General features: G+C 44.1%; 3 protein-coding genes across 3 annotated transcripts; all 3 read right to left on the reverse strand.

The window, feature by feature from the left end:
* Positions 1-1963: 1963 nt before the first annotated feature.
* Positions 1964-4153, reverse strand: LOC129737675 (uncharacterized). The gene has a single exon (XM_055728836.1). The coding sequence runs from the start codon at positions 4151-4153 to the stop codon at positions 1964-1966; it is 2190 nt and encodes a 729-aa protein (XP_055584811.1).
* A 91-nt stretch (positions 4154-4244) lies between these two features.
* LOC129737676 (uncharacterized) lies at positions 4245-7817 on the reverse strand. The gene has a single exon (XM_055728837.1). It carries the CDS (start codon positions 7815-7817, stop codon positions 4245-4247), a length of 3573 nt encoding a protein of 1190 aa, XP_055584812.1.
* Positions 7818-12965: 5148 nt separating this feature from the next.
* LOC129737677 (uncharacterized protein K02A2.6-like) lies at positions 12966-14483 on the reverse strand. Its single transcript, XM_055728839.1, has one exon. The coding sequence runs from the start codon at positions 14481-14483 to the stop codon at positions 12966-12968; it is 1518 nt and encodes a 505-aa protein (XP_055584814.1).
* Between the last annotated feature and the right edge of the window lie 209 nt (positions 14484-14692).

Consider the following 14692-nt stretch of genomic DNA (forward strand, 5'->3'; position numbering starts at 1 on the left):
CTAAAAATCAAAGTCCCCAACGTGAGGATAGAACTTTTCAGTTGAGGTAAGACGTTTTGAAGCTCAATATAAGACCTATTTGTTAAAAAAACCACCACGTTGTCCAGGTTCTAAAACCCACACAATCGTGGGTCCAAGTGTGGGCCCAGCTGAGACGAGGTGCACTTGGCCTAAGCATTTCCGGCCGCCACGTGCCTCGTGGATCGCTTGCAGATCGGTAAGGTCGTTCGTAGCAGACAACTAGTGAGCTCAGAAGAAACCAAAAAAATTAACCATCTACCTGAAAAATTGTAAAGTCATTATGGAGCCCCTAAGAAGAAGAAGACGCAATAACATGTACATGACCACTAAGATGTGACTTCGTCTTTTTCTATGAGGTGTTCTCATTCGAAGTGATCGCGATAGATTTCCCTTATCGTTATTTTGTTGAATTGGATTTAAGAATCGGTTTTCCTAGCAGGTCTTGTTCCTATCCTTTCCTATTTTCCCTGAACTTTAACTTGGCAAACGACAGTTGGGTTGGCAAGATTGTCGAAGTGATTGAGCCACTATTTGAAACCCGCCGTGGGAGGGAGTCTTTAGCCGGTCAGTGACCTTGTGTCAGCAGCCTTCCATTTTGGGAGTGGCGCCTTTAAGTTGTTGACATTGCTGGAACAACTACTTCCGTTACAAACCGAGTGAAAGCTCGCAAATGTATAAAAGCTCTTTGCACACACTCTGCGTACAACGCCCAAAGTTAAAACTAAGTGGAGACACTTTTCTTGAAACTGTATAGGTTTTTATACAGAATCGAGTAACTTTGGTTACCGTGCACATTTTATGAGTAGCTGAGTTTTTCCGTGTGGAATAAATATCGAATTTGGGTTCTCTAAGCTGAACGTGAGCTGATGTCAACATTTGTAAACAAACTGGAGGAACCTGGTCAGCCGAAACAGCAGGGAGAAAAACCAATTTCTTGAAGCCGAAACTCAAGATCTCAAGTTTGAAGATTGAAACCAAGGGCTCCTTTGCAACAAAAACCTCCTGCAAGGTAATCAATCAATCATAATTATTATCTTGATCTAAATATGAGTTTATTGCTCTCCTCTAGGATTCGCGCTTTTTAGTTTCACCACACATGCACTTCATACCCCATTCAATGCTGCTTCCGATCACAACCAAAACTATCGCTGCTCAGAACTGAAGTCCTCGCAAGGACCTCCCTCATTAAGTGCTTCGTTCAACCGATTCGGATATCACGAACGTAATGTGCTACTGACTTTGTTACTTCAAATGGGCTCGACACTAAATTTCGAGAGCAGTGTTTTTATTACGCAGCTTCAAAGCTAAAATACAGTTTTGTTTTAATACTAATTTACATTTTTGAAATCGATCACACTTACATTTTAGTGCGAGAGTTGCCTACGCTAAACTGCTCGTTTTAGATTCCGAGTCTATCCGGACCCGATGAGGATATCACTAGACATGAAACATTAAACAAACTATTAAGATCGAATTTCACTTTCAGTCAAAAAGTAAAAAGAACTTACGGTCAGCAATGCTCTAAATTCCTGTCAGATTATTTGTCGAGTGCTGCCGAAATCGAGTGGTATCGGAACGGTATCACTGTTTCGAAAGCGTTAATTAGCATCAATCTATCGTAACAATCATAACTACTTACGCTTAACGAAACAATCTGGCAAAGTAACGATTGTCTACAAATCGAGTGGGTTCGGAATGGTGGGATCACTGTACGAACAATATTGAATCGCTAGTTAGCAAATAATACCCTAACAAGAAAGTATCAAAAGGCAACTTACGGTTTGAGGAATACAATGAGCAACTTAACTTCACCGAGTGATACTTCTCATGCGGGAAATAATCCGAGAAAAACTGCTAAAACGCGGCCACTTAAACTTCTTTCTCTATAATGCGCACAATGCGAGGGAAACCTTTTCAATTTGTTTTCGACGGAAAAAGGTAGTCACACACGGTGCTGCTTATTGACAATCAGAGCAGTGCTGCTAGTGGTGCCGACATCCTCCCCCGGGTGCATCTCAGCCGTCCCTGAGACTGCACTGTTTTGACCATTTCCGCTACTCATGTCCAGTCGTGCTAGGTAATGGACCGCTCGCTTCAACACACCATTCGCCGTCTCCACCACTGCTGTACGGGCCTGGCCATCGGATCCGATGAATATCTCCACCACACGTCCTCGTACCCAACCGTTGCGGGTCCGTGGGTCCGCGATCAATACCAAGCTGCCAACTTCAATCGGTTCCGCGTCTTGGAACCACTTGTCCTGCCGTCGTAAGATAGGAAGGTACTCCTTCGTCCAGCGTCTCCAGAAGATATCGAGTTCACGTTGAATAAGACCCCATGTATCCCGAAGGTTCCGTTGTTTTGCAATTGGAACTGCGGGTTGTTTAATACCGTTGGAACTCCCCAACAGAAAGTGGTTCGGAGTAAGTGCTTCAAATTCAGCGGAATCTAGAGGAAGGTAGGTCAGAGGCCTTGAATTAATTATGCTTTCAGCCTCCACTATCAAAGTATTGAGCCCTTCATCGTCTAGTTTACCCTCAGAGTACCCATCTTCAATTGCCACCTTGACAGATCTCACCAGTCTTTCCCACACGCCCCCCATGTGTGGTGCCCCCGGAGGATTGAACTTCCACTTAGTATCGGCATTCGTGAAAGTGTTGGATAGTCCTTGGTTGATCTGCTGCTGAAGTATTCTTGACGCCCCAACGAAGTTTGTCCCGTTGTCGCTGAAGAATATAGCCGGTGCACCGCGGCGTCCCACAAACCGTCTGACTGCAAGGATACAGGAAGATGTGGAGAGTGAGGACACCGCCTCAAAATGCACGGCTCGCACGGTCATGCAGGTAAAGACCGCTATCCACCTCTTCACGTTTGACCGACCAATTTTGACGAGAAGTGGGCCGAAATAATCCAACCCCGTGTAGGTAAACGGGCGCTCTCGTTCAGCTAGCCTAGCTGGCGGCAATGGAGCCATCGGAGGGACGGATGGTTTAGCTTTCCGGACTCTACAGGTCATACAGCTTCGGCTAATGCGTCGAGTAAAGGTACGGAGGCCAGAGATGGAATACAGCTGCCTAACCTCGTTGACGACGGTTTCGGAGTTTGCATGGTTGTAGCGTCGGTGATAATAATCCACGATCAACATCGTCACACGGTGCTTTTGCGGTAAAATTACCGGGAATCGGACGTCATAGGGAGCTGATTTCGACTCACGAATTCTGCTATTCTCCCGGAGCACACCGTTTTCGTCGAGGAATGGTACAAGTCGTATGATCGGGCTCTTTTCCGGAACGTTTTCGCCTCGCTGTAGGGCAGCGATCTCCCCCGGGTAGACTTCCAGCTGGACTTGTTTGTAGATAGTTTCCATAGCCGCTATCAGCTCTGGTTGTTCGAGGATTTCAAGGCTTTCAGATGATTTGTAGAAACGACGAGAAAGACGGAGAATGTAGGCAACTGTTCGGTAAAGCCGCTCCCACTTTGAGAAAGGACTGAAGTCGATCACGGGTTGATGAACTCGATGTATAAGCACAGTCGCTCGTTTCTCTTCGTCAGTTGTCTGAACATTCGTCGACGATCCTGGCCAGTTTACCTCCGGTAATCGTAGAAACTCGGGTCCGCTAAACCACAACGCATCCTCCTTGAAGTAGGGTCCACATCCCCATTTGGTAGCTTCGTCAGCAGGATTCAGTTTCGACGGTACCCACCGCCAATCCGCAGCCGTAGTGTGTTCCAGGATCTCGCCTATCCGATGTGCCACGAACGGTCGATAGTTCCTCGGGTCTGCGTTTATCCACGACTGCGCAGTTCGGGAATCGGTCCAAAGTACGTATCTCGTTATGGAAACGCCAATGTGTTGTAGAATGAAGATCAGCAATCGAGTTCCCAACACGCAGCTCTGCAATTCCAATCTGGGAATCGACATCGGCTTGAGTGGCGCCACTTTCGCCTTGCCGGACACTAGCTGACACTCCGCTGTTCCATCTGGCCTGATAATTCGGATGTAAGCCGCACAGGAGTAGGCTACTTCACTGGCGTCCACGAAGATGTGGATTTCTGCATTTTTATAGGTTTCAACTCTCGCGTCAGAAAAGTAGCAGCGCGCTAGCCGTACGTTATCGATGAAATCTATCATACGGGTCCACTCTAACCACCGCTCGAAGACAGCGTCGTTGACTGCTTCATCCCATCCGCTTCCCGCTCGCCACAAGTCCTGGATGAGCACTTTACCGTGCCAGCAGGCCCAGCGGGTCAAAGAGAGTCATGACGCACCTCAAAATCTGCCTCTTGGTTGGCCTGGATTCAGTTCGAAGAAGTTCCCTCACTTCGACGCTCATTTGGGTCGAGAATCCGAGTTCGTCTGTTGACGGTCTCCACAGCATGCCCAACACTCTTGCAACTTTTTCCTCGGTTATCCAGTTCAGGGTTTTGTCTTCGTTATTTTCTGCTACGCCGAGATGTTCAAGAACTGCAGTACTGTTCGATCTCCAATTATGCAGAATAAAACCACCGTTGCGCTGTACTGTTCGAAGGTCTGCAGCTACGCTCTTGGCCACTTCTTCATCTCCGAAGCTCTCGAAGTAGTCATCGACGTAAGTTCGAGTGCTAATTGATCTTGCCGCCTTGGGAAACTGCTTCTCGTGCTGTTTCGCGTTCAGTTTTTGCACGTATTGTGCCGAGGCGGGCGAGCATGTGGCCCCGAACGTTGCCACGTCCATAAGGTAGATGTCCGGTTTTTGACTGGGATCCGAGCGCCACAGAAACCGTTGAGAGTTCTTATCCGCTGGCCTTATCTGGATCTGGTGGAACATCTCCTTGATGTCACTGCTAACGGCTATTCGGTACAATCGAAACTGGAAAAGCACTCCTAGTAACGACGACAGCTGATCTGGTCCCTTCAACAATTGGCTGTTGAGTGAAACGCCATCGACTTTGGCCGCCGCATCCCAAATGACTCGTACCTTCTCCGGCTTCTTAGGGTTTATCACCGCTCCTAGCGGCAGGTACCATATTCGGTTCCTATCTGCAGTCTGTAGCTCTTTCGGAGTTGCCTTGTGCGCATATCCTTTGGCGACATATTCAAGAACTTGCTTATGGAGATTTTCTTTCAGCCTTTCGTCACGATACATTCTTCTTTCTAGGCATTCCAAGCGCCGCTTGGCCATGCCATAGCTATCCGGGAGGACAACGTCGTCTTGTGCCCATAGTAGTCCTGTCTCGAAGCGATCGCCAACACGTTTCGTGGTCTTCTTCAGAATCGCTAGCGCTCGATTATCCTCCTCTGTCTGCGGCTTCGATATCGCTGCTCCAACATCGTCGATAATAAACATCTGTTTCACCAGGATGCTGAGCGATTCATCTGCTTCACACTTGCAGCTGTGAAAGTTGAAGGATGTACTGCTGCTTCCGCTACGCCGACCATAGACGCACCATCCAAGCCGTGTTTTTGTCGCAATAGGTCCGGATCCATCACCTTCTCTTGTTTTCAGAGGTACCGCCAGACGAAGATTGTCAATCCCGATAAGAATCTGCGGCTCGGCGTTACTGTAGCTGGCCAACGGAACTCCACGGAGGTATTTGTACTTCAACGCTGCCGCCTCCGCCTGGAAACTCTGCTTCGTTAAGTTCAGGCATCCCACTGTCCGAGCGTTCGATAAGATGTACCGCTTCTCTTTATCGGGACCCGAAATCTCGAAGCTGACGATGCGTGAATCGTGCTCCACTCGCGACGCATTCCCTGTCCAGCGTAAGCAGAGAGGTTGAAGACTTCCACCCAATCCCAGCTGTTTCGCAAGTCCGTCCTCTACGAGCGTCAAATCCGATCCCTCATCTAGGAACGCAAAAGTATCTACCGTCCCAGACTTTCCGTATACCGTAACAGGCACAATACGGAATAGTGTTCCTGAATCTTGGAAGCGGTGAGTGTGGTTCTCAGCAGTCTCTGTTGAGCTTTTTTCCGGCGAAGAATGTAGTAACGGATTATGTCGATATTTACAGCCAACGATGTCACACTTGATGCCGCTTCTGCAAGGGCGCCTACCGTGGCTGCACAAGCACGAAAAACAAAGATGCCGTTCACGAATGAGTTTCCAACGCTCGGATACCGAAAGGGCCTTGAACTTGTAACAATCCCTAACACGATGACCGTTCTTCCCACAGCAAACACATTCCAAGACTTCGGAGTTCTTCTGCTTCTCCGCCTGCGCTTCCACCTTGTTCTTCCCTGGATCATGCTGCTCGGGCGATGAATTGTGAGAGTTCACAAACCCTCTAGACTTGCTGGGCTTCTCACGGTTGGCTGTCTTATGCTGCTCAGGTTTGAATGGAATAACACTCGCTGCATCCCGGACAATCCCGGCCATGTAATCTCCGAAGATCTTCAAGTTCACCACCGACAGGTTACGACAATAGGTAGCCCACTGCAGTTTCTGATCATCCGGTAATTTGGCAATCAACTCTTGAAGCAGTTGAGGATTGCATAACTGGTCATACTCATTGGCTGCCTCGATGTGGTGACACAGCGCTTGCACGGCTGTTCCGAACTCCATCAATCCTTCCAGCTTGTCGACTCGATGTACCGGAATCGCTCGCACCTTCTGCAACAGGTTGTTGATCAACAGGTCTGGCCTCCCATACCGCAACCGCAACGTTTCGATCACATGAGGTATTGTGGCCGGAAGAACTAAACTACTCCTCACCACCTCCAAAGCTTGTCCCTTCAAGCACCGTTGTAAACGCAGCATGTTTTCGCCATTTGAGAAACCGCACACCGCCGTTGTGTATTCGTAGTTTGCGATGAATATCGGCCACTCCGCTGGATCACCGGAAAAGTAAGGCAAATCCCGTGAAAACGACTGCCTGGCTGCTAACTGCTGGGGCGTCAAGCTCGTCGGCGCACCGAAATCGTTCCTTGGAATACACTGAACTCTGGTTCCATCACTTCGCGGGATTGACTGGGGCAAAACGTGTTCATTTGACTGGGAGGTTTGGTGGATTTGTGTTGGCTGACACGTCGTAATGGGCAAAGACGTCAAAGGTGGCATAGTTGGTACAAAATTATGTTGCTTAGCATGAGGCACCAAATTGGGCAGCGGATGCGTTAGCTGTTCATGCATAAATTGCTGCGACACTCTCGGTTGTGAGGGCAAAGGTTGTGCAATTGTTCGTGCGGAAGGCTGATACGCTATTTTTGAGGGAACATCTGCAAAACTAGACACGGACTGCTGAACCATCTCTGTCAATGGACTAGAATTTTCGAAAAAATGTTGCCGATGTGCAGTCTCCGCGTTAAAAAATGTAGATTGATAGTGGGGTTCAAAATTGGTCATATTTGTATGGGTGGAGCGCGCGACCATATTGCGCTGCTGCTCTAAAATGTGGGGTTCTGGGGGCGCGACATGGTTTCGCTGCTGCCCAATTACCAAGGCTGATTCATATGTTGTGGGGCTTTTAATATTTGTAGCATAATCAAAGGCTTGACACTTACCAAGTGGTCCAATACTTCCCTCTAACTCAGGAGCTTCGATGGTTACCGATTTCCTTTTCGGCACTGTCCCGGTGAGTGACGTCAAAGCATGTTGACCTGTCTGCTTGGCTGCCATGTTGCTACTTGCTGCCGGTAGTGCGAGCTGTCGCCGCTCAGAACCCGGCTGGGCACCTACCGGAAGAACGTCGTTCGTTCCCCCAGTCGTCAAAGTTGAAAACAATTCTTCGCACTGCTGAAGTTGGTTCCGAAGACTCATCAGCTGTGCTTGCGTCGGTTGGTGCTCATTTGCACACTGTTGAATTTGTCGCTGCATCGCCACGAAGCATTCCCGAATAGAAAAACATTGTGGAAAGACCATGAATTTCATTTTCACGCAACCATGAATTTTATGATTCAAACTATGCGAATCATGGTATATGAAACCTTGAATGTACTGTCAAATTCATAGTTTTTGACAATAAAATTTATGGTTCCGGTAAAATTTACCATGAAAAAAGGGGGTTGTTAAGCAACTTAACAATGAAAAAATTAACTTTTTTCCATACATTTTAGAACACAAAACTATGAAGATTACGGTCATTACAACTTCCAGTTCTTTCTCGAGGAAACTGTAAAATTCATCGTTTTTCATTGTTTTTATATTGTTTTAACGATGATGAAATTCAATGTTTAATTATAATATGCAACAGCCTTCATGACCGTGAAATTTCATGGTTGGAGTTAATATTTATTAATTTTCTTTCCGGAAAAAATATAAAAAAAAGAAGCCGTATTTCCTTGCTTTTTTGATTTTATTTATATCTAGAAAAACTTTGTTACACTCACTGAGACACTTGTTTTTTTTTATTCATCATAACTATCACCATCACTGCAATGCGTACCGGTGCGCCTCCGGCGCAACCAATCTCTGGTAGACGGCTCCGGCACACCTTCAAGATCCATGTCCCGTATGTGCGATGAGTACGGTTTGTGCGCTAAACTTCTATTTGATAGAAGTAAAAATTGTTTGCAGCTCACGCCTGAAGCACCGGTTGTGATCTTCTGCCCTTTGCATCTGCCTCTGGAAAATAATGTTTAAAGTTAGTTTTCAAAACTACAATTTATGTACAATAAAAGCAAAAATTATCCATTACAAGATTCGGAACTCTTGCAGAAATCCACGGACAAAATCCAAAAGCGCCACCATCAAATGCTGCGGCAGAAATGCAACTATTCAGTAAAACACGCTAAGAAAAAAAAAAACAATTTATATTACACGGTCGGAAATAACTGGCATTTTGAAGGTTAATTTGCACAACAAACACACTGAGATCTTTCTCTACGTGGACTTGGCTCTCCAAAATTAGCACGGTTTTCGGTATCAGAGTCGTCATTCGCTATTCAAAGCTTTTTTTTGCTTGGGGGTCGTTCAGATACCACGTGGATAGAAAAATGCGATTTTAGACCCCCTCCTTCCTCTGCGTGGACAAGCGTGGACGTTTGGCAAACCCTAAATCCGTCCCCGGATGTCCACGTGGACAGGTTTGAATTTTTTTTTCTAAATCTCATTTGACAGTTAGAAAACACTACTTTCTGCTTTTTTGTTATAGAAATGGCTGGTTTTGAAAAAAAGCGAAAAAGCGTTTCCTGATATGAAATAAATTTTAAATTTCTTAATTATGTTATTTATCACTTAAACTGAAAAACTTTGCAATTTTAAGATGCAATACAAATAAGTTATCTGTTTAAATTGAAGATTATTATTTTTAATTGAGGAAGCTGAATGCGCAAAAACGAGTCAGGTTCTCAATTAAATTGAGTCAGTGGCATACACGCTCATATTTTTTTAACCAGAAATGACTGTTTTTCATACATTTTATGGTATTTATGGTAGAACCCCTAAAGTTGTTATTTTTCAATCGTAATGAATCGTTTAATTTTAACCATTTTATGAGTTCATGACGAAAATTTCAATTATGATTGAAATTCAACAATGAAATGATTGGAAAATCAGTCGCCATTTTTGCAATCGCAGAAGTCTTTGTTCTTTTCCTGGTTCCGCGTTGGACTTGCAATTCCGCTGAATTTCTTTATAATCAAAACTGTAAGTATTCGCTTGATAATACTTATTAATGAAATTATTAGAAATTGAACCGCCAAAGTCGCTATCTTTCAATTCCATTTGCAGACGAGAGTTGTGAAAAAAATATGGATTATGTGAAGTTGGAAGCAGCAGCAGTTCAGCCGCAGACAGCATTTCGTCGGTTGACTCAGCGGAACTTTAACATTCTTTGTTACCAGTTGCCGTTGAATTTTTGGGTAAGTTCTTGTCATTATTGAAAATCCCTATCAGCTGTTGCTAGAATAATAGCCTTGAAAAATTAATTCTAGGATGCTCCGGAACTCCCCCGTGTTGCTGCACCAAGAGGTACATTTCGGTTCCGAAAATCTGCGCAGAAAAAACCAGCACTTAAGTAAATGCAGAACGGGAAGCGAACTATTGGAGGAAACGCAGCAGCATCCGTAATTGTGACCGCCGGATAATCAACGCAATCAGCACTTTTACTTTTTCCAACCCGTGAACGGAGACTAGGAACATCATGTCTTGAAATAAAAAATCAGCTGAAAATCGGTTTGAATTCTTTTATTCTGTTTTCCTGTGCTATCCAGATTTTTAGATAGTAAATACAATAACAGCCCCTTGAATTAGATTTGAAATGATTCATAATAAAAAAAACAATTTTTTCCTTTAATTCCGGCCCATTTTTACTTTTTTGACCATGCTTGAAAAATAACCATTATCCAAGTTCTCTGTGGAATCTCATTTTATGAGTTTTCGCTGAAAACTCATAAAACGACTTGATCCACAAAACTGCCATTATGGTTATTTTTCAAACATTAATGGTTCAATATGGCCGAGCGTGTAGCATTTCTCCAAAAATTGACGAAAGTAGTTCAGAGTACATTTTGCAAATGTATTCCAAATTTGAACAAAAGCATATTAGAGTGCATTTGAACCCCCCGGAACGAGGGGTACAAGTGAAAAATTCAATTATCGAGAAATGTTGACCTTTTCTGTCAGTAGATGGTGTTAAGGTTTGTTAAAAGATTGTCCGTTGGCGTTTATATGAAATATTTTAAGAGCTAGGTATCTTGGAATATATTATTTTTGATAAAAGTACTCACCGCCGTTACCTGAATTGATGCCATTGTCTTCCGATCTGATTATGGCCACTTCAATACCAAAAACAAATAAAAACTTGTCCGGGATTTCCGACCTCTTCCGACCGCAAAAAACGTTAACAATGGCGCGCATGAAAATTTTCCTCTACACGAAAAATTATAATCAAGCGAAAAAACCTAAAATCTACCGTTTATCAAGTGCTCGAATAATATTTTGATATTAGGATGAATTTCATTGTCAAATTGGATATCATGGTTCGGTTATATTAAAACCATGATCCTTGCTATTCGGGTTGTGACATTCCGTCTCGCAACGCCGCAGCATCCGCAGCTGTTGGAGGAGCAGGTTCGCCACCCACTGCACCAGCAATTGGGTCCACGTGTGCCACCCACTCTGCCGTTCGTTGTTTGCCATGTTCCCTCCGGTTAGAACTGGTTTCCTTCATCAGCGCATCCTGCTCGTCCAGGAAACGTTGGCGCATATCCAGCGCCACTCGCTGGAGCTCGAGTTCCTGTCGTTCACGCATCCGGCGCAACGAATCCGCTCGGCTGGATACGGATATCTTGCTGTTAACGCTAGGGGCTTTCTTCCGGAGGATACAGTTCCGGCATTCCCAATCCCGGTCCTCTATTGATGCGCCAACACCAGCACAGCCATAGTGCCACCAGGTTGAGCAAGTATCGCATTGGCACATGTCATCAAACGACTCCGATTTGTCGCAAACCTGGCAGTGAGTCAGCTTAGAGTCGTCTACCTTCGATCCACGCGATTTTCTCGAAGTTCTTCTTCGTCGACCATCATCTTTTCCGACACCACTCATCATTTTGGATAAAATCTTTGAAGAATGTTACTTCAAATGGGCTCGACACTAAATTTCGAGAGCAGTGTTTTTATTACGCAGCTTCAAAGCTAAAATACAGTTTTGTTTTAATACTAATTTACATTTTTGAAATCGATCACACTTACATTTTAGTGCGAGAGTTGCCTACGCTAAACTGCTCGTTTTAGATTCCGAGTCTATCCGGACCCGATGAGGATATCACTAGACATGAAACATTAAACAAACTATTAAGATCGAATTTCACTTTCACTTCAAAAAGTAAAAAGAACTTACGGTCAGCAATGCTCAAAATTCCTGTCAGATTATTTGTCGAGTGCTGCCGAAATCGAGTGGTATCGGAACGGTATCACTGTTTCGAAAGCGTTAATTAGCATCAATCTATCGTAACAATCATAACTACTTACGCTTAACGAAACAATCTGGCAAAGTAACGATTGTCTACAAATCGAGTGGGTTCGGAATGGTGGGATCACTGTACGAACAATATCCCGGATCGGAACGAATTCGCAACCGGACCAATAACTGTCACAATTTTAGTTGTCAGTTCAAATCCGTTCGATTTTTCTTGGAATTCTGTTGGATTTTCCAACCATTTCTCCGCTGCCATGCAAATCTGTAAGAATGACAGAAATCGAAATCGATCAGTTCGAATCGGTAAGATTTCGATTTGATTTCTGTCAGTTTTTCTTGACGGGTTTTTTTTTGTTTTCGTTTTCGGTTTTTATTTTGGTTTTGTCACCACGCAGCGTGCATTTAAAAAACGGCAACTGGAACGGAACACTCAGAAATTAATAAAATATAAAAAATATTTATTTTTAATTATCCAGTTAATTTAAGGCGATAAATTTTTTCAGTCATTAAAAAAAAGGTATAGTCCTATTTGCCGCTGGTAGTGTTCGTGATTTTTTGCTGGTTGTTTCACCAACACTTTTCAGTTTTGGGACAATTAACCACAAAAACGACCATGTGTGTCGACCGGCTTCCCGTTTTTTATACCAAGAGTTTTTGAGGTTAATTGTCCCGTCTCATCTGCACACGCTTAGCAAGTGTGCGTAAGAAATGTCAAAAACAACTCTATTGCGATATTATTTTTTAATGCACTTGAAACATTTCTCCATGAGAAATCATCCGGTGCATAAAAATTAGAATCGCGAAACATTTCAATCCATCATCGCTGTCATCGCTTTGTGGTTTGTTTTCATTCGAAATTCACGCAACCTTACTTTTTCCGGATTGTATTTCTGATGTTAATCAGCCGAAAGCAGGAAGTGTTATGTCGGGTATTTCGGAGTATAAAGTACGTACAACTTACTCGGATGGCCGTCGTACCAAACTGAATCTTTTATTCGTCTCACACTTGGAACATGGTCAATTGTATAATCAAGGTATGTCAAATTGTTGTTTATGATTGTATTAGTCTTCGGGCGTAGTGTACGACACTACACTCCTCCCTTTCTTTATAAATTTGTTATTTCATTAAGCGTAAAGTCTTTGAGATAGGCTGGTCGTTTGGAATCCCTTCGAGCACGTTTTGGACATTCGTTTGTCGTTTCCTTCTCGAGACTTTCGTTTCGCGTTTCCTCCTCGGGACTCCTTGTTTGGTGTAAGTCGGTCAACTCTGAATCTTCGCTATGAGGAGGAAGGTTGCATGATGTGGTCGCTCCTCCCGTTGTATCTGAAAAAAGCTTTTTGAGATGTGAGACATTTCTGTACATTGTAGTGCCAGTTGAATTGGATTTCAGTTTAACCCTTGACCCCTCCCTTTGGATAACCTCAAATTCTTCTGGGTCGAATGTTGTTGACAGTTTGTTATCTTTTTGAGTCCTTTTGACGACAACTGTTTCTCCCTCCTTCAAGCTATTGTGTTGTGTACCACGTCTGTTGTTGGCATATTCTGTAGATTGAAATTTCTTAGCCTTGTCACGGTCTTGGATTTCTTCGAGAATGTTTTCCGGTTTTGTCATCAATCCTGGTAACTTGTCTTTCATAACCCGTCCAAACATTAATGAGGAAGGAGCTACTCCAGTTGTTGAATGCGGCGTTGAGTTTTGCATCAAGACAAACATGCGTAGATCCCATTGCCAATCGGACCCTTGTTCTTGGGAAATTTTCATTCGTTTTCCGATTGTTCGATTTATTCGTTCCACCTCCCCGTTAGCTTGAGGCCAATACGGAATGGTTCTTCGATGTTCTATCCCAAATTGCTCCAAAAACTGACGAAACTCTGCGCTCACAAACTGTGGACCGTTATCTGTTCTTAGGGAAACGGGCATGCCAAATCTACAAAACGTTTCGTGAAGAGCACGAACGGTGAGGGTAGCGGTGATGGTTTTCATTATTATTACTTCTGTGAACCTACTAAAGTAGTCGATTATCACCAGCAAATTGTGCCCTGACGGAAATGGTCCGGTAAAGTCAATGGCCAAGTGAGCCCATGCCTTATCTGGTAATTTTGTGGAACAGATTGGTTCTGGTGGGTTCAAGCCTGATACTAAGGTGCAAGCTTTACACTTTTTAACGTAGGATTCTACTTCTTTATCCATTAGGGGCCACCATACCTTCTGTCGTAGGTTTCGCTTCATTACCACTATACCGGGATGTGTTTCGTGAGCAATGTCCAGTACCCTCGATCTTAGTAAAGTAGGTATTATTAGTCTATCTCCTCGGATCAACAGGTTTCCGGACCTTGACAGTTCCGAAATGAACGGTTTGAAAACTTGAGGTACCTTACCCAATTCCCCTGTTTCTAAGGCAGTTATTGTGTCCCTTAGCTCTGAATCTCTACTTGAGATGTCTTCAACTTCTTCAAGCGTAACAGCTTTGGGTATATCCAGTCTGGCCAAGTGATAAATGCAAGCTTCTTCTGAAGGGTCAAATTCCTTAGGAGTTTGTACTGATAATCTTGACAACGCGTCCGCCAAATTGCTGGATCCGGGTTTATAAACAACTTCAAAATTATAAGCTTGTAGTCTCATCACCCACCTTTCAATCCTTGCGCATGGTTTCGCTCGTACTGTAAACAAAAATTGAAGGGGTTTGCAGTCGGTAACTAGTTTGAATCTGGTTCCAAGAAGGTACAACCGGAATTTCTCGACCGCCCACACTAATGCCAACGCTTCCCGTTCTGTCTGGAAGTATTTCTTTTCAAGGTCTGTCAAAGCTTTACTAGCAAATGATATGATTC

The sequence above is a fragment of the Uranotaenia lowii genome, chromosome 1, assembly GCF_029784155.1.
Source record: "Uranotaenia lowii strain MFRU-FL chromosome 1, ASM2978415v1, whole genome shotgun sequence".
NCBI lineage: Eukaryota > Metazoa > Arthropoda > Insecta > Diptera > Culicidae > Uranotaenia > Uranotaenia lowii.